Source organism: Girardinichthys multiradiatus, chromosome 20 (assembly GCF_021462225.1).
Source record: "Girardinichthys multiradiatus isolate DD_20200921_A chromosome 20, DD_fGirMul_XY1, whole genome shotgun sequence".
Taxonomy (NCBI): domain Eukaryota; kingdom Metazoa; phylum Chordata; class Actinopteri; order Cyprinodontiformes; family Goodeidae; genus Girardinichthys; species Girardinichthys multiradiatus.
In genome coordinates, this window is record NC_061812.1 from 24,708,107 (window position 1) to 24,727,973 (window position 19,867).

The 19,867-nt window shown below is 40.5% G+C and overlaps 1 protein-coding gene and 1 long non-coding RNA gene across 4 annotated transcripts in view; one reads left to right on the forward strand and one right to left on the reverse strand.

Annotated features, from left to right (window-relative positions):
- The first annotated feature begins 184 nt into the window (after nt 1–184).
- Nucleotides 185–19,867, forward strand: part of LOC124856824 (sodium- and chloride-dependent GABA transporter 2-like) — a 44,059-nt gene continuing 24,376 nt past the window's right edge. Inside the window, exons 1-10 of one of the 2 annotated variants that reach the window (XM_047347711.1) lie at nt 185–1,680; nt 1,904–2,088; nt 4,800–4,934; nt 8,387–8,527; nt 10,070–10,157; nt 14,185–14,317; nt 15,835–15,969; nt 16,138–16,241; nt 17,110–17,234; nt 19,267–19,379. In XM_047347711.1, coding sequence (XP_047203667.1) covers nt 1,673–1,680; nt 1,904–2,088; nt 4,800–4,934; nt 8,387–8,527; nt 10,070–10,157; nt 14,185–14,317; nt 15,835–15,969; nt 16,138–16,241; nt 17,110–17,234; nt 19,267–19,379 — 1,167 coding nt within the window. In that variant the 5' untranslated portion in view covers nt 185–1,672. The remainder of the gene's footprint in view (nt 1,681–1,903; nt 2,089–4,799; nt 4,935–8,386; nt 8,528–10,069; nt 10,158–14,184; nt 14,318–15,834; nt 15,970–16,137; nt 16,242–17,109; nt 17,235–19,266; nt 19,380–19,867) is intronic. The other variant, XM_047347710.1, reaches the window with a different exon arrangement.
- Nucleotides 1,944–5,361, reverse strand: LOC124856827. Of its 2 annotated transcripts, none has more exons than XR_007035430.1 (3): nt 5,157–5,361; nt 4,787–4,936; nt 1,944–2,071 (listed from the first exon to the last, which is right to left on the reverse strand). It is a non-coding gene; the product is annotated as an uncharacterized LOC124856827 (long non-coding RNA). The 2 variants fall into 2 exon arrangements; XR_007035431.1 differs by having other exon boundaries at nt 4,787–4,962.

Here is a 19,867-nt window from a genome sequence, read left to right on the forward strand (position 1 = left end):
ATGTTGAATTTTGACATTGGGGTTGGTAAGAAACCTCCAACTATTTCATGTTGAACTCTGACTTTAAGGGAAACTCCTGTTAATTTGTCTTGCAAATAGAAATGTCCGCCCATGAATAAATCAATCAACCAGGCAGTACCAATGGTAAAGACTTTTATTCTGTTTTTGCTTAAATGTTTTGAGATTGTTTAATTGAAAAGGATAACATCAGTATATACAAAATCAATTTTCAAATAATGATTTAATTCATTAAGCGATAAATTGCCAGCTAAACCAACCTGTTCTTATGTAGCTATCTCCAGTCAGAAATTAAGGTGAAGCGTACTGATGTTTTATAAAGTTCTTTTTAATGTGATCCGTGTCGTCACAAAACAACGTAAAAGATAGAAAAAGAAAATAAGACAAGGCTCGTAACCACAGGCGTCTGAATGAATAGTTAACATCACAAATCAACATGTCATACTAATTAGTTTGAACAGCAAATAAAATAAAACCAACAACTCATTCCTTGTTCCCAATCTGACCTGGAAGATAAATGGAAGGACAATCATTTATATTAGAGTTGTCAACAGCAATAAAACTCCAGTAATAAGGAAGATATTTTACCAAGCAATGGCGAACCGGTAAGCAAGAGAAATAAAAAGTGAGCTAATTCCGCCGAAGACCTTCAAAATAAAGCGTAATAAACAACCCTAACAAATGTAACCCAAAAAACAAGAGAATTAACTATTTGCTATTAATTTGTCAACCTTATTTCTGTATTGGCCATTTTAGTTTACTTATCCTTATAAAATATTTTAATAGTAGTTTGTTACATCTTATGTCAGCTGTGGTTCTTGCAAGAACGCTGCTTTAGGTTTTTTTTGGTTTTTTTGTTAAGTTTGGTTTTTACAATTATATCTAAAGTTTTTATTAAAAAATAATAATCATTTTGATTAGTGTCGAATAATTAAGCCCAGTTTTCAGGCAAGTCGCTCTGAGATGGTCATAGTTGCCAAACAATATTGAAAATGCTCTTCTTTATGTTTTCAAACAGACGTTAAGGTTTCAAAAATCCCAGTTTTAAACACACAATGTAGCTTGGAAATCATGGTAAACTAGCAGTATGTATCTAGACCCACTGCCAATTACAATAAATGGTTCATGGCAAAGCTGGCACAACCAATGATTGGGCATAAATGGCTCCATGAGAATACTCTTTCACGTAGAACCATGTTAGTCAGTAAGTGGACAAATTGAGTTTCACTTTCTGAAATGAATTACTGGATTAAAACAACTTCCATTAATTAGGATTTTGACGGCAGATCACAGGATGTTCAGGACAGGTTAACAGTGTACAGTTTTTGCGTTATTCACAGGGCCAACGCTTGAGAGCTGACGGGTATCTAAAATCTGTCCTGCGTGGACAGCGTGAGCGGACACGGCTCTGCTGAGTGGGTTTAGTCAGCAGCTGCTCTAATTTGACCCACTCAAGGCCCCGCCACAGTGGAAAAGTACAGCGCGGAAGTGCACATACCTTCCAATCATTTCAGAGCCAAAGTTTGTGTGACATCAGACCGGTTCCAGAGGAGCCCATAGAAACCACAACTCCACACTGGTTTAAGTGGGCATATCCTGCACTGTGCAGAGGAAGACTAATTAGTTTCCCGCTGGAAGCAGGGGGCTCAGAGAGATGGAGGGGTAAGTGTTTACCCCCTTTATCACTGCTCATTTAAACTGTAAAACATGCTTTCCAGTGAAATAATTGGTAATCCTGCAAGCTTTAAATCCAGTAAGTTAAACTAGTAAAGGTTCTGAGCGGTGCCACATGATGAGCTGAGTCCATAAACCAGTATAGCCAGGGTTCGGTGAGTGCCCGGTGTATTATGTGACAGCTTCACTCTCCATTCTTCAACATGTTAAGGGAGTTTGTGAAAGGAAACAGCGTGGACGGATCCATTCAAGGAGGCTCCTCCGGAAAGAAGTCACCGCTGCTGGACCGCGGCCAGTGGGCAAACAAACTGGAGTTCCTGCTGGCCGTAGCGGGGACGCTGGTTGGACTGGGAAACCTCTGGAGGTTCCCCTACCTGTGCTACAAAAACGGAGGAGGTAAGCAGGCACAAGAACATCCTGGAAAAAAGACGTGTCAGCAATAAATGAATAAATGAATAAATAAGCTGTGTTGCAAAATTGCATAAAATTTAACCAGGTTGTGTATTTTGGGTCGTATTTTAATTTTTCAGCCACACCTCAAGTCTTACATACATTTTAATTTACATAGAGCAATCTGTGTACTCTGATTTTTAATGACTGCCAATCCCTTCAAAACTTCATGTTTTACTGTTTTCCATTTATTGAATATGTTTTTTCTCCTAATGTACAGGTCCTTCTCAAAATATTAGCATATTGTGATAAAGTTCATTATTTTCCATAATGTCATGATGAAAATCTAACATTCATATATTTTAGATTCATTGCACACTAATTGAAATATTTCAGGTCTTTTATTGTCTTAATACAGATGATTTTGGCATACAGCTCATGAAAACCCAAAATTCCTATCTCACAAAATTAGCATATCATTAAAAGGGTCTCTAAACGAGCTATGAACCTAATCATCTGAATCAACGAGTTAACTCTAAACACCTGCAAAAGATTCCTGAGGCCTTTAAAACTCCCAGCCTGGTTCATCACTCAAAACCCCAATCATGGGTAAGACTGCCGACCTGACTGCTGTCCAGAAGGCCACTATTGACACCCTCAAGCAAGAGGGTAAGACACAGAAAGAAATTTCTGAACGAATAGGCTGTTCCCAGAGTGCTGTATCAAGGCACCTCAGTGGGAAGTCTGTGGGAAGGAAAAAGTGTGGCAGAAAACGCTGCACAATGAGAAGAGGTGACCGGACCCTGAGGAAGATTGTGGAGAAGGGCCGATTCCAGACCTTGGGGGACCTGCGGAAGCAGTGGACTGAGTCTGGAGTAGAAACATCCAGAGCCACCGTGCACAGGCGTGTGCAGGAAATGGGCTACAGGTGCCGCATTCCCCAGGTCAAGCCACTTTTGAACCAGAAACAGCGGCAGAAGCGCCTGACCTGGGCTACAGAGAAGCAGCACTGGATTGTTGCTCAGTGGTCCAAAGTACTTTTTTCGGATGAAAGCAAATTCTGCATGTCATTCGGAAATCAAGGTGCCAGAGTCTGGAGGAAGACTGGGGAGAAGGAAATGCCAAAATGCCAGAAGTCCAGTGTCAAGTACCCACAGTCAGTGATGGTCTGGGGTGCTGTGTCAGCTGCTGGTGTTGGTCCACTGTGTTTTATCAAGGGCAGGGTCAATGCAGCTAGCTATCAGGAGATTTTGGAGCACTTCATGCTTCCATCTGCTGAAAAGCTTTATGGAGATGAAGATTTCATTTTTCAGCACGACCTGGCACCTGCTCACAGTGCCAAAACCACTGGTAAATGGTTTACTGACCATGGTATCACTGTGCTCAATTGGCCTGCCAACTCTCCTGACCTGAACCCCATAGAGAATCTGTGGGATATTGTGAAGAGAACGTTGAGAGACTCAAGACCCAACACTCTGGATGAGCTAAAGGCCGCTATCGAAGCATCCTGGGCCTCCATAAGACCTCAGCAGTGCCACAGGCTGATTGCCTCCATGCCACGCCGCATTGAAGCAGTCATTTCTGCAAAAGGATTCCCGACCAAGTATTGAGTGCATAACTGTACATGATTATTTGAAGGTTGACGTTTTTTGTATTAAAAACACTTTTCTTTTATTGGTCGGATGAAATATGCTAATTTTGTGAGATAGGAATTTTGGGTTTTCATGAGCTGTGTGCCAAAATCATCCGTATTAAGACAATAAAAGACCTGAAATATTTCAGTTAGTGTGCAATGAATCTAAAATATATGAATGTTAAATTTTCATCATGACATTATGGAAAATAATGAACTTTATCACAATATGCTAATATTTTGAGAAGGACCTGTATTGTCAATCTACCAATTTGCTTACATAGGACAGAAACACCGCAAAAAACTTCGCACAATGACTTTGCGGAAAAAAAGAAAACAAAAAAACCCCCAAAAACCCAATCAGGATAAGTGTTGGTTCCAATTTCTGACACTCCCAGGGCTGAAGTTAATAATGGCATTCATAAGAAAAAGTAAAAAATATGTTGACCAAAAATGTTTCCCCATCCAAACTTTATTCTCTTTTATCATTTCTATAATTTGTTTTCTATTATTTTTAATAAATAAATTGAACAATGAACATCACAAAGGTTTAGAGACATGAAGACAGTTGGATAATTAACTACTTTAAAAAGCCACACAGTGTGCATCTAATTTGTTCAAAACTCAATAATAAGCAAATAAGAAAAAGTTTCTGCTCACATTTCAAAATATTTAAGCCTAACTTAGTTTAAAGGTTTAAAAACATGAATTTGGAAGCATAGTTTCATGAAATATATTTAATGTTGTATTGAAGAGGACTAAAACCTGTTCATTAAGACCATAAACTCATAAGAAAAAACAGAGTAATTTTCTTCCATTAATGTTGTTACCTCTCTGTATTTGCCAGAAAACCAACTGAAAATGCCTCGAAATTAAATTGTTGAAAAGTTTGGAAATCTGAAATGAGGAAGAATGAAAACATGACTATGACAAATAAATAAAATGGTATTGGTGAAGAAAGGACGTTAATTTTTAAAAACAGATTCCCTAAGACAAATTGGAGTAAAAAGAAGTCATCATAAAAGTGCCTTGGTTTGCCAGAAAATGTGTTTTCCAGATAATTAGGCTCACTTTTTTCTCTCAGGTGCCTTTCTGATTCCCTACGTCCTGTTTCTGCTTGCGTGTGGCATCCCGATGTTCCTCCTGGAGACGGCCATGGGACAGTACACATCTCAGGGGTGCATCACCTGCTGGAGGCACTTCTGTCCCCTGTTTGAAGGTCTGTGTTTCACAGGGTCAAACTGCAACTGTCAAGGTCGTGTTTGCGGGCGGACCAAAGTGCAGACAAGAGTTGGGTAGCAGCATGTTGTAAAGTTTTAAACTCTTTATTCAAGGTCTTCTTCACAAACGTAACAAGATGTAATATAATCCACATTCAAAAGGTTTCCAAAAGCGTAGCAAGAATCACTGCAGGGGTAACAGGAGCTAAGTCAAAACTTACATGGAGTCACTGCAGGAATGTAGCACAAAACGTAGGCATAGGTACTGTCATGGCCGGAACAGACATGAGCGAGGGTGACCAGACCGAGGAACCAGTGAAGAACAAAGAGAACCAGAGAGCTAATAAACAGAGGGGAGTGAGGTAAGAACCAATTAGACACCGAGGCAGATAATCAGGAGAGATAGAGATCAGGTGTGGACCAGGCAGTAGAGAACTGAGGGAATGTGAATAGTTGCCATGGTGACCAAACTAAAGGGAACTCGGGAGGAACTAGACATAAACATAAAGCCAAAGGGAAACATAACAAAACAAAACTCTAAGTAAAGGACTGAATAAACAAGAATCGGGGAACCAGATCTAAATGAAACTATAAATAACCAAAGAAACATAAGAACCTAGAATAATGATTAACTAAAGTAAACAGAGAAACTAGAGGGAACAAAAGAACAACATAACCTAAGATCTATCCAAAGAAACCATAAAGAAATCCAAAGTACAAACGTAAACAAAACTAAACACTGACTGACCCAAACAGGGCATGAAGCAGAAGAAGAGAGGACTAAAAATAAATACAAACTAAGATGTAAACAATAACTAAGACTGACTTAACAGGAAGGAGAACTAGGACTATAGAAACTAACGCAGAATAGAATAAAACACAGAAATGGAACCAAGACGAGGAGGAACAGAGAACAAACTAATAAACAAGAAGAGTGCAAGGTGAACCAATACCAAACCATAATTAAATACAAAGATACTAAATGAGAATTAAAACTAAAGAATACAAGGAAGACAAAGTTACTAAAATAATACGAGGACAAGAGAATTAAACAAACATGATACAAAAACCAAAATAGAACAACTAAACAAAAGATAAACAAACACAAAGCCACAAACAAAGACTAGAATGTCACACCACGACAGCAACTGCACATCAGTCCACTGCATTCAGCCCTAATCATACCTGCACAGTGTAAAAAATAAATACCGTAAACATTTTCTTTTCTAATTTGGGCGTTTCTTCAATTCACGACCACAAACTTTGTTGCATTTCATGAGGATGTTATGTGATAGAACAACACAATGTAGTGCATAGTTGTGAAGTGCAAGGAAAATGATTCAACACGTCTGGAAAGAGTGATGTGCATATGTACTCAGCCACTCTGAGGAAATACTTTGTACCTCTTACTGCAGTTACAAGGGTATATCTTCATTAGTATATCTTCCCACTACCCACTCATCTAGAGACCTATCTTTCTTTGCAAAATAGCTCAACATCAGGTAGACTGGATGGAGATCATCTGTGAACAATTTCCTGGATTTAGGTCTGGACTTTGACTTGGCCATTTTCAGGCATAAATATGCTTTCATCCAAATCCTTCCATTGTAGCTCTGGCTGTATGTTTAGAATCATTGTGCTGCTTGCAGGTGAATCTCTGCCCCACTCACAATTGCCTCTAGTAGGTTTTCTTCCAGGTTTGCCCTTTGTTTAGCTCCATCCATGTTCTCATCAATTCAGACCAGCTTCTCTGTTCTTGCTGCAAAAAAGCATGATGCTGCCACCACAAAGTTTCAATGCTAAGATGGTGTGTTCAGGGTGATGTGCAGTTCAGCCACACATAGCATTTTGCATGGAGGAAAGAGTGTCCATAGGGGTCTTGGCCAATTTGTTTGCACAGCCATGTCTTTGCAGGCATGCAGCTGTGACAGACTATTTCTATTTTAAAATGATGGATTGACCGGCACTCTGTGAGATGTTTAAAGCTTGTATGTTGCTTTAAAACCTTCTTCTGTTTTAAACTTATCCACGGCTTTTAAAAGAACTGTCTGCTATGTTCCCTTGTCTTCACAATGCTGTTTATCCTCGAGTGTAGATACAGCCATCATCTGAAATAATATCTGCAAATGTCTGTAGTCATCTAAATCTACAGGCCGCTAAAAATGTGTATGCCCTTAATCTGAATAAACCTATACAAGTCTCCCATCACCAGGTATCAAAAGAGGAATTTAAGTCCAAATAACTCAAATACAGAGGCTCACATGAGAACAAAGAAGAATCTGTTGTTCATTCCCAAATGAACAAGCAAAAGGCGTTGCCCACAAAGCCCAATTGTCCATTGTTAAGCTAGTATTAATAGTCAGCACATGTGAACTCTGGGAAACCTGATGAAACTTTGCACACAACAAACTGTCTGTTGTTGCTCAGCTGCTGCATGTGACAGATTGTTAGACACACAGAGGAATGCTTACACTGAAACACATCCGTCTTCACACCTAATTTGTCAAGGTGTAAAGGTGGGAAATCATTAAAGCAGTAGGCAACACCAAAAGGTTCTAACATGTTAAGATGTCAGAGTTTCCCGCAGGGTGAGATATCTTTCGCTTCAAATGATCAACTTTGTGTTTCAAGCACGCACTCAGTCACGCACACCAGATGGTTGGTGGTATTGGCAAATATTTTCTTGCTCAGGTGTAATAGTTTTACATGCAGCTGCTGTCCACCCTGTGTGTTAATGTGCGATGTCTAAACAGGGCGCCGCAGGGTCTGACAATACTCAGAAAAGGCTGCTGCCTATGTAGGCAGTTTTTTATTAAAGGTTCTGGCCGGTACCTATATGGAAGAAAGTCAAACTGTTGAATAATTATGTTTAAAGTATTTTATACTTTTGATATCATAAGTGTTTTATTAGAATTATAGATGATAGACCAACACAAAGTAGCACATAGTTGTGAAGATGAAGGAAAATGATACATGGTTTTCAAAACAATGTGTATTCAGCCTCCTTTACTTGGAAACCCCTAATAAAACCCAGTGTAGCCAAGTGCTTTAGAGTCTGTGATTTATTATCAGTATAAATTTTTCTGTGAAGGCCTGAGGGGTTTGTTAGAAATTAGTGAACAACTTAATGTTCTCCTATAGATAAAATACTTGGTCCTGTCTTTTAGTGTTTAACTCTGAAGATAATGAGAAGCATGTTCTCATTAGCATGAAAGAGTGGTTAAAAGATTTAGATGACAACATCAGTTTTTAAAAATGTACAGACCGCATGCACTTGCAGTTCTGATAGTTTAAGACAAAGTGGTGATACAATAAAGCATTCTGTAGTTTACTTTGCAATGTAAGTTTATGTAATAATGAGGTCCTTTTAGGTGTAAGAAGCTGCTGTTTGTTCTACAAAAATCCCTGAGGCATTCTTGCTTTTTTCTGCAAACCCCATCTGTGTCCTCAGGTATCGGGTTTGCCACTCAGGTAGTGATTGCATACGCTGCTGTGTCGTACATCGTCATCCAGGCATGGGCTTTCTTCTACCTCTTCTCATCGTTCAGTGCTGAGCTTCCATGGGCCAGCTGCCGGAACTCCTGGAACACAGGTAGATGTTCAAAAAAGAGAACAAAATTAAATAAAAATATTTTGTTAATATCAATCAGCATAATAGTGTTAATAATACCACAGCCTGGTCCTGAACATATCTAATAAAACAAGCAGAGTTTCGTTTTTTACTTTTAAATTTAGTGCCGACCAGAATTAAGCTGCAGATACAGGGGTTGGACAATAAATCTGAAACACCTGATTTTAGACCACAATAATTTATTAGGATGGTGTAGGACCTCCTTTTGCGGCCAATACAGCGTCAATTCGTCTTGGGAATGACATATACAAGTCCTGCACAGTGGTCAGAGGGATTTTAAGCCATTCTTCTTGCAGGATAGTGGCCAGGTCACTACGTGATACTGGTGGAGGAAAACGTTTCCTGACTCGCTCCTCCAAAACACCCCAAAGTGGCTCAATAATATTTAGATCTGGTGACTGTGCAGGCCATGGGAGATGTTCAACTTCACTTTCATGTTCATCAAACCAATCTTTCACCAGTCTTGCTGTGTGTATTGGTGCATTGTCATCCTGATACAAGGCACTGCCTTCAGGATACAATGTTTGAACCATTGGATGCACATGGTCCTCAAGAATGGTTCGGTAGTCCTTGGCAGTGATGCGCCCATCTAGCACAAGTATTGGGCCAAGGGAATGCCATGATATGGCAGCCCAAACCATCACTGATCCACCCCCATGCTTCACTCTGGGCATGCAACAGTCTGGGTGGTACGCTTCTTTGGGGCTTCTCCACACCGTAACTCTCCCGGATGTGGGGAAAACAGTAAAGGTGGACTCATCAGGGAACAATACATGTTTCACATTGTCCACAGCCCAAGATTTGCGTTCCTTGCACCATTGAAACCGATGTTTGGCATTGGCATGAGTGACCAAAGGTTTGGCTATAGCAGCCCGGCCGTGTATATCGACCCTGTGGAGCTCCAGACGGACAGTTCTGGTGGAAACAGGAGAGTTGAGGTGCACATTTAATTCTGCCGTGATTTGGGCAGCCGTGGTTTTATGTTTTTTGGATACAATCCGGGTTAGCACCCGAACATCCCTTTCAGACAGCTTCCTCTTGCGTCCACAGTTAATCCTGTTGGATGTGGTTCATCCTTCTTGGTGGTATGCTGACATTACCCTGGATACCGTGGCTCTTGATACATCACAAAGACTTGCTGTCTTGGTCACAGATGCGCCAGCAAGACGTGCACCAACAATTTGTCCTCTTTTGAACTCTGGTATGTCACCCATAATGTTGTGTGCATTTTAATATTTTGAGCAAAACTGTGCACTTAACCTGCTAATTGAACCTTCACACTCTGCTCTTACTGGTGCAATGTGCAATCAATGAAGACTGGCTACCAGGCTGGTCCAATTTAGCCATGAAACCTCCCACACTAAAATGACAGGAGTTTCAGTTTCATTGTCCAACCCCTGTAGATTTGAATTAAATTTGAGAGTGGACATATATAAATACATATATTTCTCTAATACACAATGCATTGCACACTTGTTTGATAGATTTCTTTTCTTTGATCAGAGTCTTGTGTTGAATTTGATAAGAAAAACATGTCATCCAACTGGACAGCAGCTGCAAATGCAACAACACCTGCTACCGAGTTCTGGGAGTAAGTGTAACTCATGCCTGCCTCTATTTACTGATCAGCCCGCCATGTTTTACATATGTTGTCTCTATAGGTAACTAAAACGTGACAGACACAACTACCTACTAACTTCTCCATATGAGGCAACACTTTTCCTTTTCTGTGGTGCATTGCTTTTATTATTTATTTTTACCATAACTGTGTCATTTTTCTCGACAGTCTGCGGTCCCTTCAGAACGAAAGCACAAAAAAGAGCAGGCTGGGACAAAAGCTTCTCTTTTGTTGGGGTTAACAATGGATACGTTAAGAATACATTATTTTAAGAAAGCAAGGGAGCTGGAAGAATACAGTATTAGCCTACTAACTTTTTTGGTTGCTCAGAAAATAAACTTGTCTCTACTTTGTATCTTGAGCTGCATTTTTTAAACAATTAATATAGTTTAGGAGTAAATGTGTAGGTACATGTGGGCACAGGCCCTTTTCAATGTGTTGACTTTGAATAAATTACCAACTAGTGCTGTACACTATAAAGAACAAACAACATCCAATATTGATCAGACATAACATTATGACCACTGACAGGTGAACTGAATAACTGATTATATCTTTGCCATTGCACCTGTTAGTGGGTGGCCTGTATGAGGCAGCATGTGAACATTTTGTTGTCAAAGTTGATGTTTTAAAAGCAGGATATATGAGCAAGCTTAAGGATTTGAACAACCAAATTGGGCCCAAATTGTGATGGTTAGATGACTGGGTTGGTGCGTCTTCAAAGCTGCAGCTCTTATAGGGTTAGGGTGAGGTGTTCTCAGTCTGCAGGGGTCAGTATTTATCAAAAGCAGTCGGGAGTCACTGGTGGCCAAGGCTTGTTGATGGACATAGAGAGTGAACGAGTTATTGCTGGTTCTGATGGAAAGCTGACAGAATACACAGTGCACTCCAGTTTGTTGCATATGGGGTTGCAGAGACCAGTCTGGATGCCCTAGCTGACCCCTGCTCACTGACAAAAAGTGGGATGGTCTGAGGAATCAGATTTTCTTTTGCATTACATGGTTGGCTGGGTGCGTGTGTGTTGCTTAGTTAGGCCACACATGAGACCAGGATGCACTATCAGCACTGGGTAGCTTTAGATGATGTTCAGCTAGGAAACCTTGGCTCCTTCCACCCCTGTGGTTTCTACTTTGACACATACCACCTCCCTAACTATTTGCAGAACATGTTTCCATCTTTTAATGGAAACCGCATTTCCTGATGGTTGTAGCCAGTTGCAGCAGAATAAGTCTCCCTGCTTTATACCAGAAAATTGTTCAGGAATGTTTTGAGGAACACAGCAATGCGTTTGAGGTGTTGACTTGCCTTTCAGATTTCCTAAATCTCAATTTAATTAAACATTTGTGGGATGTGCTGAAGAAACAAGTCTGAACCACGGAGGCCGCACCTTGCAGGGATTAAAGAATCTACTGCTAACATCTTGGTGCAAGATACCACAGCAAACCTTGACTTTGGGTGTCTAGCTGAGTTCACGACTCGACTGGTCAGACTTGTTTAGGCAGTAGAAGGGGGGACCACCACACCATTAGGCAGGTGGTCATAATGTTGTGCCTACAGTGCAGGTATAGATCTATTCCTGTAATTTGTTGCTGCCTTTCCATTTTATGGACACTTTAAACATACAGGGGTTGGACAATGAAACTGAAACACCTGTCATTTTAGTGTGGGAGGTTTCATGGCTAAATTGGACCGGCCTGGTAGCCAGTCTTCATTGATTGCACATTGCACCAGTAAGAGCAGAGTGTGAAGGTTCAATTAGCAGGGTAAGAGCACAGTTTTGCTCCAAATATTGAAATGCACACAACATTATGTGGACATACCAAAGTTCAAAAGAGGACAAATTGTTGGTGCACGTCTTGCTGGCGCATCTGTGACCAAGACAGCAAGTCTTTGTGATGTATCAAGAGCCACGGTATCCAGGGTAATGTCAGCATACCACCAAGAAGGACGAACCACATCCAACAGGATTAACTGTGGACGCAAGAGGAAGCTGTCTGAAAGGGATGTTCGGGTGCTAACCCGGATTGTATCCAAAAAAGCATAAAACCACGGCTGCCTGAATTCAAGCGGGATTAAATGTGCACCTCAACTCTCCTGTTTCCACCAAAACTGTCCGTCTGGAGCTCCACAGGGTCAATATACACGGCCGGGCTGCTATAGCCAAACCTTTGGTCACTCATGCCAATGCCAAACATCGGTTTCAATGGTGCAAGGAACGCAAATCTTGGGCTGTGGACAATGTGAAACATGTATTGTTCTCTGATGAGTTCACCTTTACTGTTTTCCCCACATCCGGGAGAGTTACGGTGTGGAGAAGCCCCAAAGAAGCGTACCACCCAGACTGTCGCATGCCCAGAGTGAAGCATGGGGGTGGATCAGTGATGGTTTGGGCTGCCATATCATGGCATTCCCTTGGCCCAATACTTGTGCTAGATGGGCGCGTCACTGCCAAGGACTACCGAACCATTCTTGAGGACCATGTGCATCCAATGGTTCAAACATTGTATCCTGAAGGCGGTGCCGTGTATCAGGATGACAATGCACCAATACACACAGCAAGACTGGTGAAAGATTGGTTTGATGAACATGAAAGCGAAGTTGAACATCTCCCATGGCCTGCACAGTCACCAGATCTAAATATTATTGAGCCACTTTGGGGTGTTTTGGAGGAGCGAGTCAGGAAACGTTTTTCTCCACCAGTATCATGTAGTGACCTGGCCACTATCCTGCAAGAAGAATGGCTTAAAATCCTTCTGACCACTGTGCAGGACTTGTATATGTCATTCCCAAGACGAATTGACGCTGTATTGGCCGCAAAAGGAGGCCCTACACCATACTAATAAATTATTGTGGTCTAAAACCAGGTGTTTCAGTTTCATTGTCCAACCCCTGTAGTTTGCAGTACATGAGGAATACTTTTACTACAAGTATTTAGCAAAATGGTTGCCAAAAAACAAAATGAATGAATAGACCATAAACATCACTGCTACTTTGGAAGCAATGACTCCAGGAAGTTTTAACCTGCTACTTTTCTAACTTCCTGTATTGGCTACTTGTGCTGGAGTGTGAATTTACTGAGCCTATCAGATTCCTGTTCCTTTACAAAATCATTATTTATTCACATACTTAGTTAAAACCGATCACAGTTTTAACACAAACTGTATTTTAAACTTTCTAAGTAAACTACTGCTAGTTGGCAAGCAGAAGCATGCTGATCGCCATTTTCCCATTTCAGACTTCTTCTCTATAAACAACAGCCTGCAAGATAATCAGGTATCTTAATCATCATGATTAAGAGTTTGGACAATTTCCAGGTAGGTTTTAATATATTCCATAACATGTTTTTGCCCTGGACTGGTTCTCCAGCCAACCCAGACCAACCTCAACTGCAAGATCAGCTCTGTTTTAGTCAACAACTAGAGCTCCTTCATGTCACATCATGTCACATCATCATCCTCAGGACCTGATGTTAACAGCTTTTTGTTCTCTTAAAAAACTTGGTTCTATAGTAATTTACTGCTTGCATCAGTTGCTTTGGTAGTTGCACAATAGCAACAACAAAAAACAGGTTCCAAGCCCTCTTTAACAAGGGCTTAATAGTTGGATAAGGGCCATCATTTCTTTAGAGACTGTAATTACGACATTTGAAGGACTGTTAGAGGTATAACTTCACCTAACCATGTTTTCAATGAACATTAATGGGCACTCCCACTTTTATTTAGGTATCTCCAATTAAGTTTAAAAAAATTGTGAAAATAAATTGCGTTTTTAGGATACCTTTTGTGATTTATTTTACTGTTTAATAACCCATTGTATTTTGTTGTTGAACAAATGGTGGGATTTTCTTTCCCTAAATTCTAATAGATTTTACTGAATGCACCAAGTTTTGTTTATTTCAAAAGACAATGGAATTTATGTACTTAAATTTCTTGGATTTTTCTGATTAAGACAACATGTAAGTCTCTGTTTTTCAACATTAAGCATATATTTACCTTTTTAGGAGAAGAGTTCTGGGCATTTCTAATGGGATTGAGGAAATTGGTAGCTTAAGATGGGAGCTGGTCTTGTGCCTGTTACTCGCATGGATTATCTGCTACTTCTGTGTTTGGAAAGGAGTGAAATCCACTGGAAAGGTAAAGTTACCTATGATGGAAATCCTATTGAAATGCTTTGCGATTAAGAGAAAAAGATTCTGTGGGAGACTGTTACCATTTTTGAATATGTTAGATAATTTTACTCCAAAATATCCCAGTTTCAGTAATTTCACCTGTAGGGGGCTGTCTAAAAAATGATTAGCGTTTATTTAAGGGCATTAACTTTAAAAAGGATACAAACACGGTTTAGGAGTATTTCTTAGAGACTAAAATGTGAAAGTATACTAGAAAAGTTCTATTGAGAAATAAGAGCTGAACAGAAACAAATGGAGCTAATTCTGGGAGTGGCATTTTATATTTTGGAACTGTTGCTATGAACCCTCAACATGCAGCTAAAACAGCTTTCAGAGCAAATGAAATACGCCAGCAATAGTCAGAAGGATTAATAAAATGGGTAAGAGATGTGTAGGACTTTGCATGCACTGATGTAAAAATGAAAGCAATAAATACAAAGCATTCACCTGAACAACTGAAAAACCAGAGCACTTCTTTCACCACATCCTCTGTTTATTCCCTGCCCTGGCTCTGTGTCCTGATCTCTCATACTGTACATGCATGTTGGAGTACAGGCTCCATTTAAATTTAAAAACAAGCTTGCAAAGCACCAATCAGCTGCTAAACACATCATGATTTGTCACCATAGGCCAAAGGTTTTAAATTTCCAGCTGTCGCGTTATTTTTGTTGCGGAAAAAAATAGGTGTAATATTGATTACCTTACAAGTTTTTGCAGCCACACATGCACTCACATGGATTCTTGTATGGTTATTTATGTGTGTAAGAGTGCATAGATGGGGTCAGGGGGGCACAGATTTGTTCTGTGTTCCCGAAGGATGACCTCAGTGTGGTGGAGAACAAGAGTTAATGCGTGCCACTAATGACATCAGGTAAAGTTTAGCAAGTCACATGATCGATTTATCTTCCTTTTTACATTTTAATGACAACACTGAATAAATTTATTCAAATTAAATGTTGGATTTTTAAATTCCAAACAAATGTGTTCCTGTGCTGCAGTACAGTCCGTACTGGAGCAGGAACATATAAGCCAGAATAATTAAAATATATATATATTACTAAACAGATAATTATTTTACATAAATTTTGCAATACATAATAATATTAGATAAAAACAAAAACATTTAAGCTCTTAAAAGCAAAAAAGTAAATAACAAAAAAGGTTTATATAAAACCCATGTAGGAGTAATGTTATAGTCCTGCCTGCTTCCATTATTTATTGCTGGCAGAATGAGAGCAAAAATATATATATATACTAACATACTGGCTTATTTATGTTTTTTTGTTTAAGTTTCATAAATGTGGTGCAAAAAGCTTAAACTTTTAAGAGTTTCTATTATCATTTTTGAAAAGAACCTAAATTACAGGAAAGACAACACTAACCCTTCTAATGTTTGCTTCTTTTTAACGATGTATAATTTGCTATAATGCAGTGTGATCTTGTGCTTTAGAAACAAATTAACGTTTGTGTTTGTGTTGACAGGTAGTTTACTTTACTGCCACGTTTCCCTATGTGATGTTAGTCGTTCTGTTAGTCCGTGGCCTCTCTTTGCCTGGAGCGATGGATGGTTTAGCTTTTTACCTGTATCCAGATCCTACAAGGTTGGTGGACCCTCAAGTAAGTAATAAAGTCAGAGTCAAAGAAAAGCCTCCTGTTTGGTTGTTTCCAATGGAAGCCTGACCCCTATTAAACACTTTAATTTAACACTTTAGATACATCAGCCCTTCTCTTTTACAGCGGTTTTGTTAGTGCATTTTCACTGATGTTGTGCTGATGTCTGTGCAGGTTTGGATGGATGCAGGTGCACAAGTCCTTTTCTCTTTTGGCATTTGTCAGGGGAGTCTGACAGCTCTGGGAAGCTACAATCAGTATAACAATGATTGTTACAAGTAAGTGCAGTACTTTTGCATTTAGTCATGTAGTTCCTGAGTGAACGCGTTATGTTTCTTCTGTCCTGTTTTACTTCAGTTGTATTTTTGACTCTGAAAAGAGTACCTGTGTTCAGCACAAAGTAACTTTAACTTTCTTCTTCACTCAAGCAATGCCAGTATTTGTGTGTTTATTATTAATGAAAGTATATTCAATTTACAATTATAGAAATATATAATAGGTTAGAACTAAATTCTCTATTTTTTGTATATTTGATGGGATTTTATGATTTTATATCCATGTTACAACTTATCCCTATTAGAGAATGAGCTATCTATATGGTATTTACACTGCAATTCTAAATTATACTCACTGTCACATTTGAACATATTTTTCATCTATCTGCCTGTTTTAGGTCATGCTGCTTGTGTATATTAAATTGTTTAGCTGTTAATTGTTTCTGTTGTTTGCTCACACCTTTAATACTTCCACCATAACTGAGTCAGAGTTGTGTGGACGAATATTTTTAACTTTGTTTTACAGCTTCTCCTTTTTCCTATTTTTTGTGTTAGTAACAGATTTGTGATAAAATAAAATAGAAATGTTTGAGGAAATGTCCCAATTTAAACTTGTTTTTTTGCAGAGAGACTTGACGTTATATTTCTCAGCTTAGTATACTGTACACTATTAAACCTTACAATTTCGGGGCTAAAAACACATTTTAGATGTTAACACCCAAATTTTCACCAATTTCAGTGGGATTTACGGTTTAAACATCAAAAATATTTAGATTTTTCTATTTTCTTCAAACAATTTCTCATCAGTATTTAAAGGTGGCTGTGTCTTGCTGTTTGCTAAATGTTTGATGTTTTTGGTTTGCATCCCCAGGGACACATTTGTTCTGTGTCTGGTGAACGGCGGATCCAGTTTTGTGGCGGGGTTTGCAATCTTTTCTGTTTTGGGATTTATGTCATATGAGCAAGGTCTGCCAATATCCCAGGTGGCTGCTTCTGGTGAGATGTCTGCTTTTGTTTAAAAATCTAACAGAGCTGTCATTAATGCCACTTAATTTAAATATGTAGGACAAAATGGTTATAGTGTCTGTTGATTTCAGATAATGTCAGGATTTGAAGATGTTTGTGGTATTTAAATTTCAAATGTGCTAAAATAGCTAGTTCTGAACAAAAACTTTACTAGATCAGTATTTCTTAAATTACATGTTAAATTATTTGTGTCTAGGTCCTAACAAATATCCTCATTAAAGCACCAAGCTCAGACACAATTAAAAAGAAACTTTTTACTTTACGACACTGTGACAGCAAGCCTATAACCTACTCATTCTCAGTAAAATTCCCCTAGAGCCAGCTGTGGGCTGGGTGGGTTTGCTTGTTGCCCCCCCAGCTCAGTCGTCTCATGTTGGGGTTTACCCCGGTGGATGAGAGAATTGCATCCCTGTGTCTTTGGATCAGGGAGAGGTCTCTGACTGTTGTTTTGGCCTATGGGCCAAGCAGCAGAGCGGAGTACCCGGCCTTCTTGGCATCCATGACGGGGCTCTGGACGGTGCCCCTCTCAATGACTTCATTCTGCTGGGAGACATCTATGGACACGTGGGAAACAACAGCAACAGCTGGAGGGGTGTGATTGGGAGGTATGGCCCTCCTGATCTAAACCCAGGTGGTGTTTCCGGAGGGTATGTTTAAACTACAGGAGGATCACACTCCATAGCCTCCCTGGTAAGGCTATGCCAGGGTGTTGGAGAGGAAAATCCAACTGATAGTTAAACCTCGACTTCAGGATAATCATTGTGGTTTTTGTCCCGGCTGTTAAACACTGGATCAGCTCTACATCCTCTACAGGGTGTTCATGGGAGTCTGCAAAACCGGTCCACATGTGTTTCGTGGACCTGGAGAAGTCCCCTGTGGTGCCCTGTGGGAGCGCCATGAGGGCCTCCATACTCCTGGAGTATGCAGGCCCTTTATTATGGACCATCTGTTCTCTGTACAAGATTCACATTGCTGGCATTTAGTTGGACCTGTTCTCAATGTATGTTGGACTAGGGCTGCCCTTTGTCACCGGTCCAGTTCATATCTTTCATAGACAGGATTTTAAGGTGCAGGGTATCTGGCTTGGGGACCAATGGATTTCATCTTTCCTATTTGCAGATGATGTGGTACAGCTGGCCCCCTCTAGCCAAGACAACCAGCATGCACTGGGGTAGCCTGCAGCTGAGTGTGACACGGCAGGGATGAGGATCAGCTCCTTCAAGTCTGAGGCCCTTGGTTTTGACCAGAAAAGGGTGCCTTGCCCTCTCCGGGTTGGACAGGAGTTCATGCATCAAGTGGAGGAGTTTAAGTATCTCTGGGTCCTGTCCTTGAGTGAGGGGAGAAGGGAGAAGGAGATCAACAGACATGTCTGTTGTGGTAAAGAGAGAGCTGAGTCAAAAGGCTCTCAAGTTACTGGTCGGTCAATGTTCCTACCCTCACTTTTTGGCATGAACATTTGGTCATGACTGAAAGAACAATAATCCGGATACAAGCGGCTGAAAGGAGCTTCCTCCGCAGGTCGGCCAGGCACTCCCTTAGAGACAGGGTGAGAAGCTTGGCCATCTGGGAGGAGCTCAGAGTAGAGCCGCTGCTCCCTTAAATCGAGAGGAGTCAGCTGAGGTGGCTCGAGCATCTATTCTGGATGTCTTCTAGGCACATCCCACCGGGAGCAGGCCCAGGGGATGGCTGGAGGGACTATGTCTCTTGGCTGTCCTGGGAATACCCCCAGACACCTCCTGGGAACGCCCTAGACACCTACTACAGGGACCGCTCTGGAGGATGTGTTTGGGGAGAGGGAAGTGCGGGCATCTCTGCTTAGACTTCTGCCCCCGCGACCCGGTTCTGACAAAGCCAAGGATGATGAGTACGAGTACAATTCACAGTAAAATTTTGCAGCTTATGGTTGGCCTCATGTTTCAAGTAAGGGTTAAAAGGGGCTTTTATTAAGAAATTCAAAAAAATAAAATCCTTTGCATTGAACATGTTGCACTAATTTCAACAGGACCTGGCTTAGCATTTATTGCCTATCCTCGTGCTGTAGCCATGATGCCCTTACCTCAGCTGTGGGCTGTTTGTTTCTTCATCATGGTCATCTTGTTGGGTGCAGACACACAGGTAAAATGTAATGTTCTTGATTGATTGATTGACTGATTGATTTATTAAACCGGTATTATTTGGGTTCAAGGCTAAAGATATGTCGGTTTCTTCAGGGTACTCCGACTGCAGTCCAAAGTAATGCACATTTGGTTAATTGGAAACTATATCGTCCCTTGGTATGAGAGAGGATATTAGTATATCTCATGTAGCTCAAACACAAAAGACGTCTGTAGTCTCATTCTCACCTCTGGTCATTATGTTAGGCAATGGCATCTCAAGTGGTAGGGGTTTGTCCTGTAACCGGTGGGTTGCTGGTTCAAACCCCTCGCTCTGTCTGTCTTAATTATTATACCCTTGGGCAAGACCCTTCAGCCGCCTTGCCTGCTGATGGTGGTCAGAAGGACCGGTGGCACCGATTGTATGGCAGCCCCACTTTTGTCAGTCTACCCCAGAGCCACTGTAGCTACAATGTAGCTTACCACTGTCACTGTGTGAATGAATGGGTG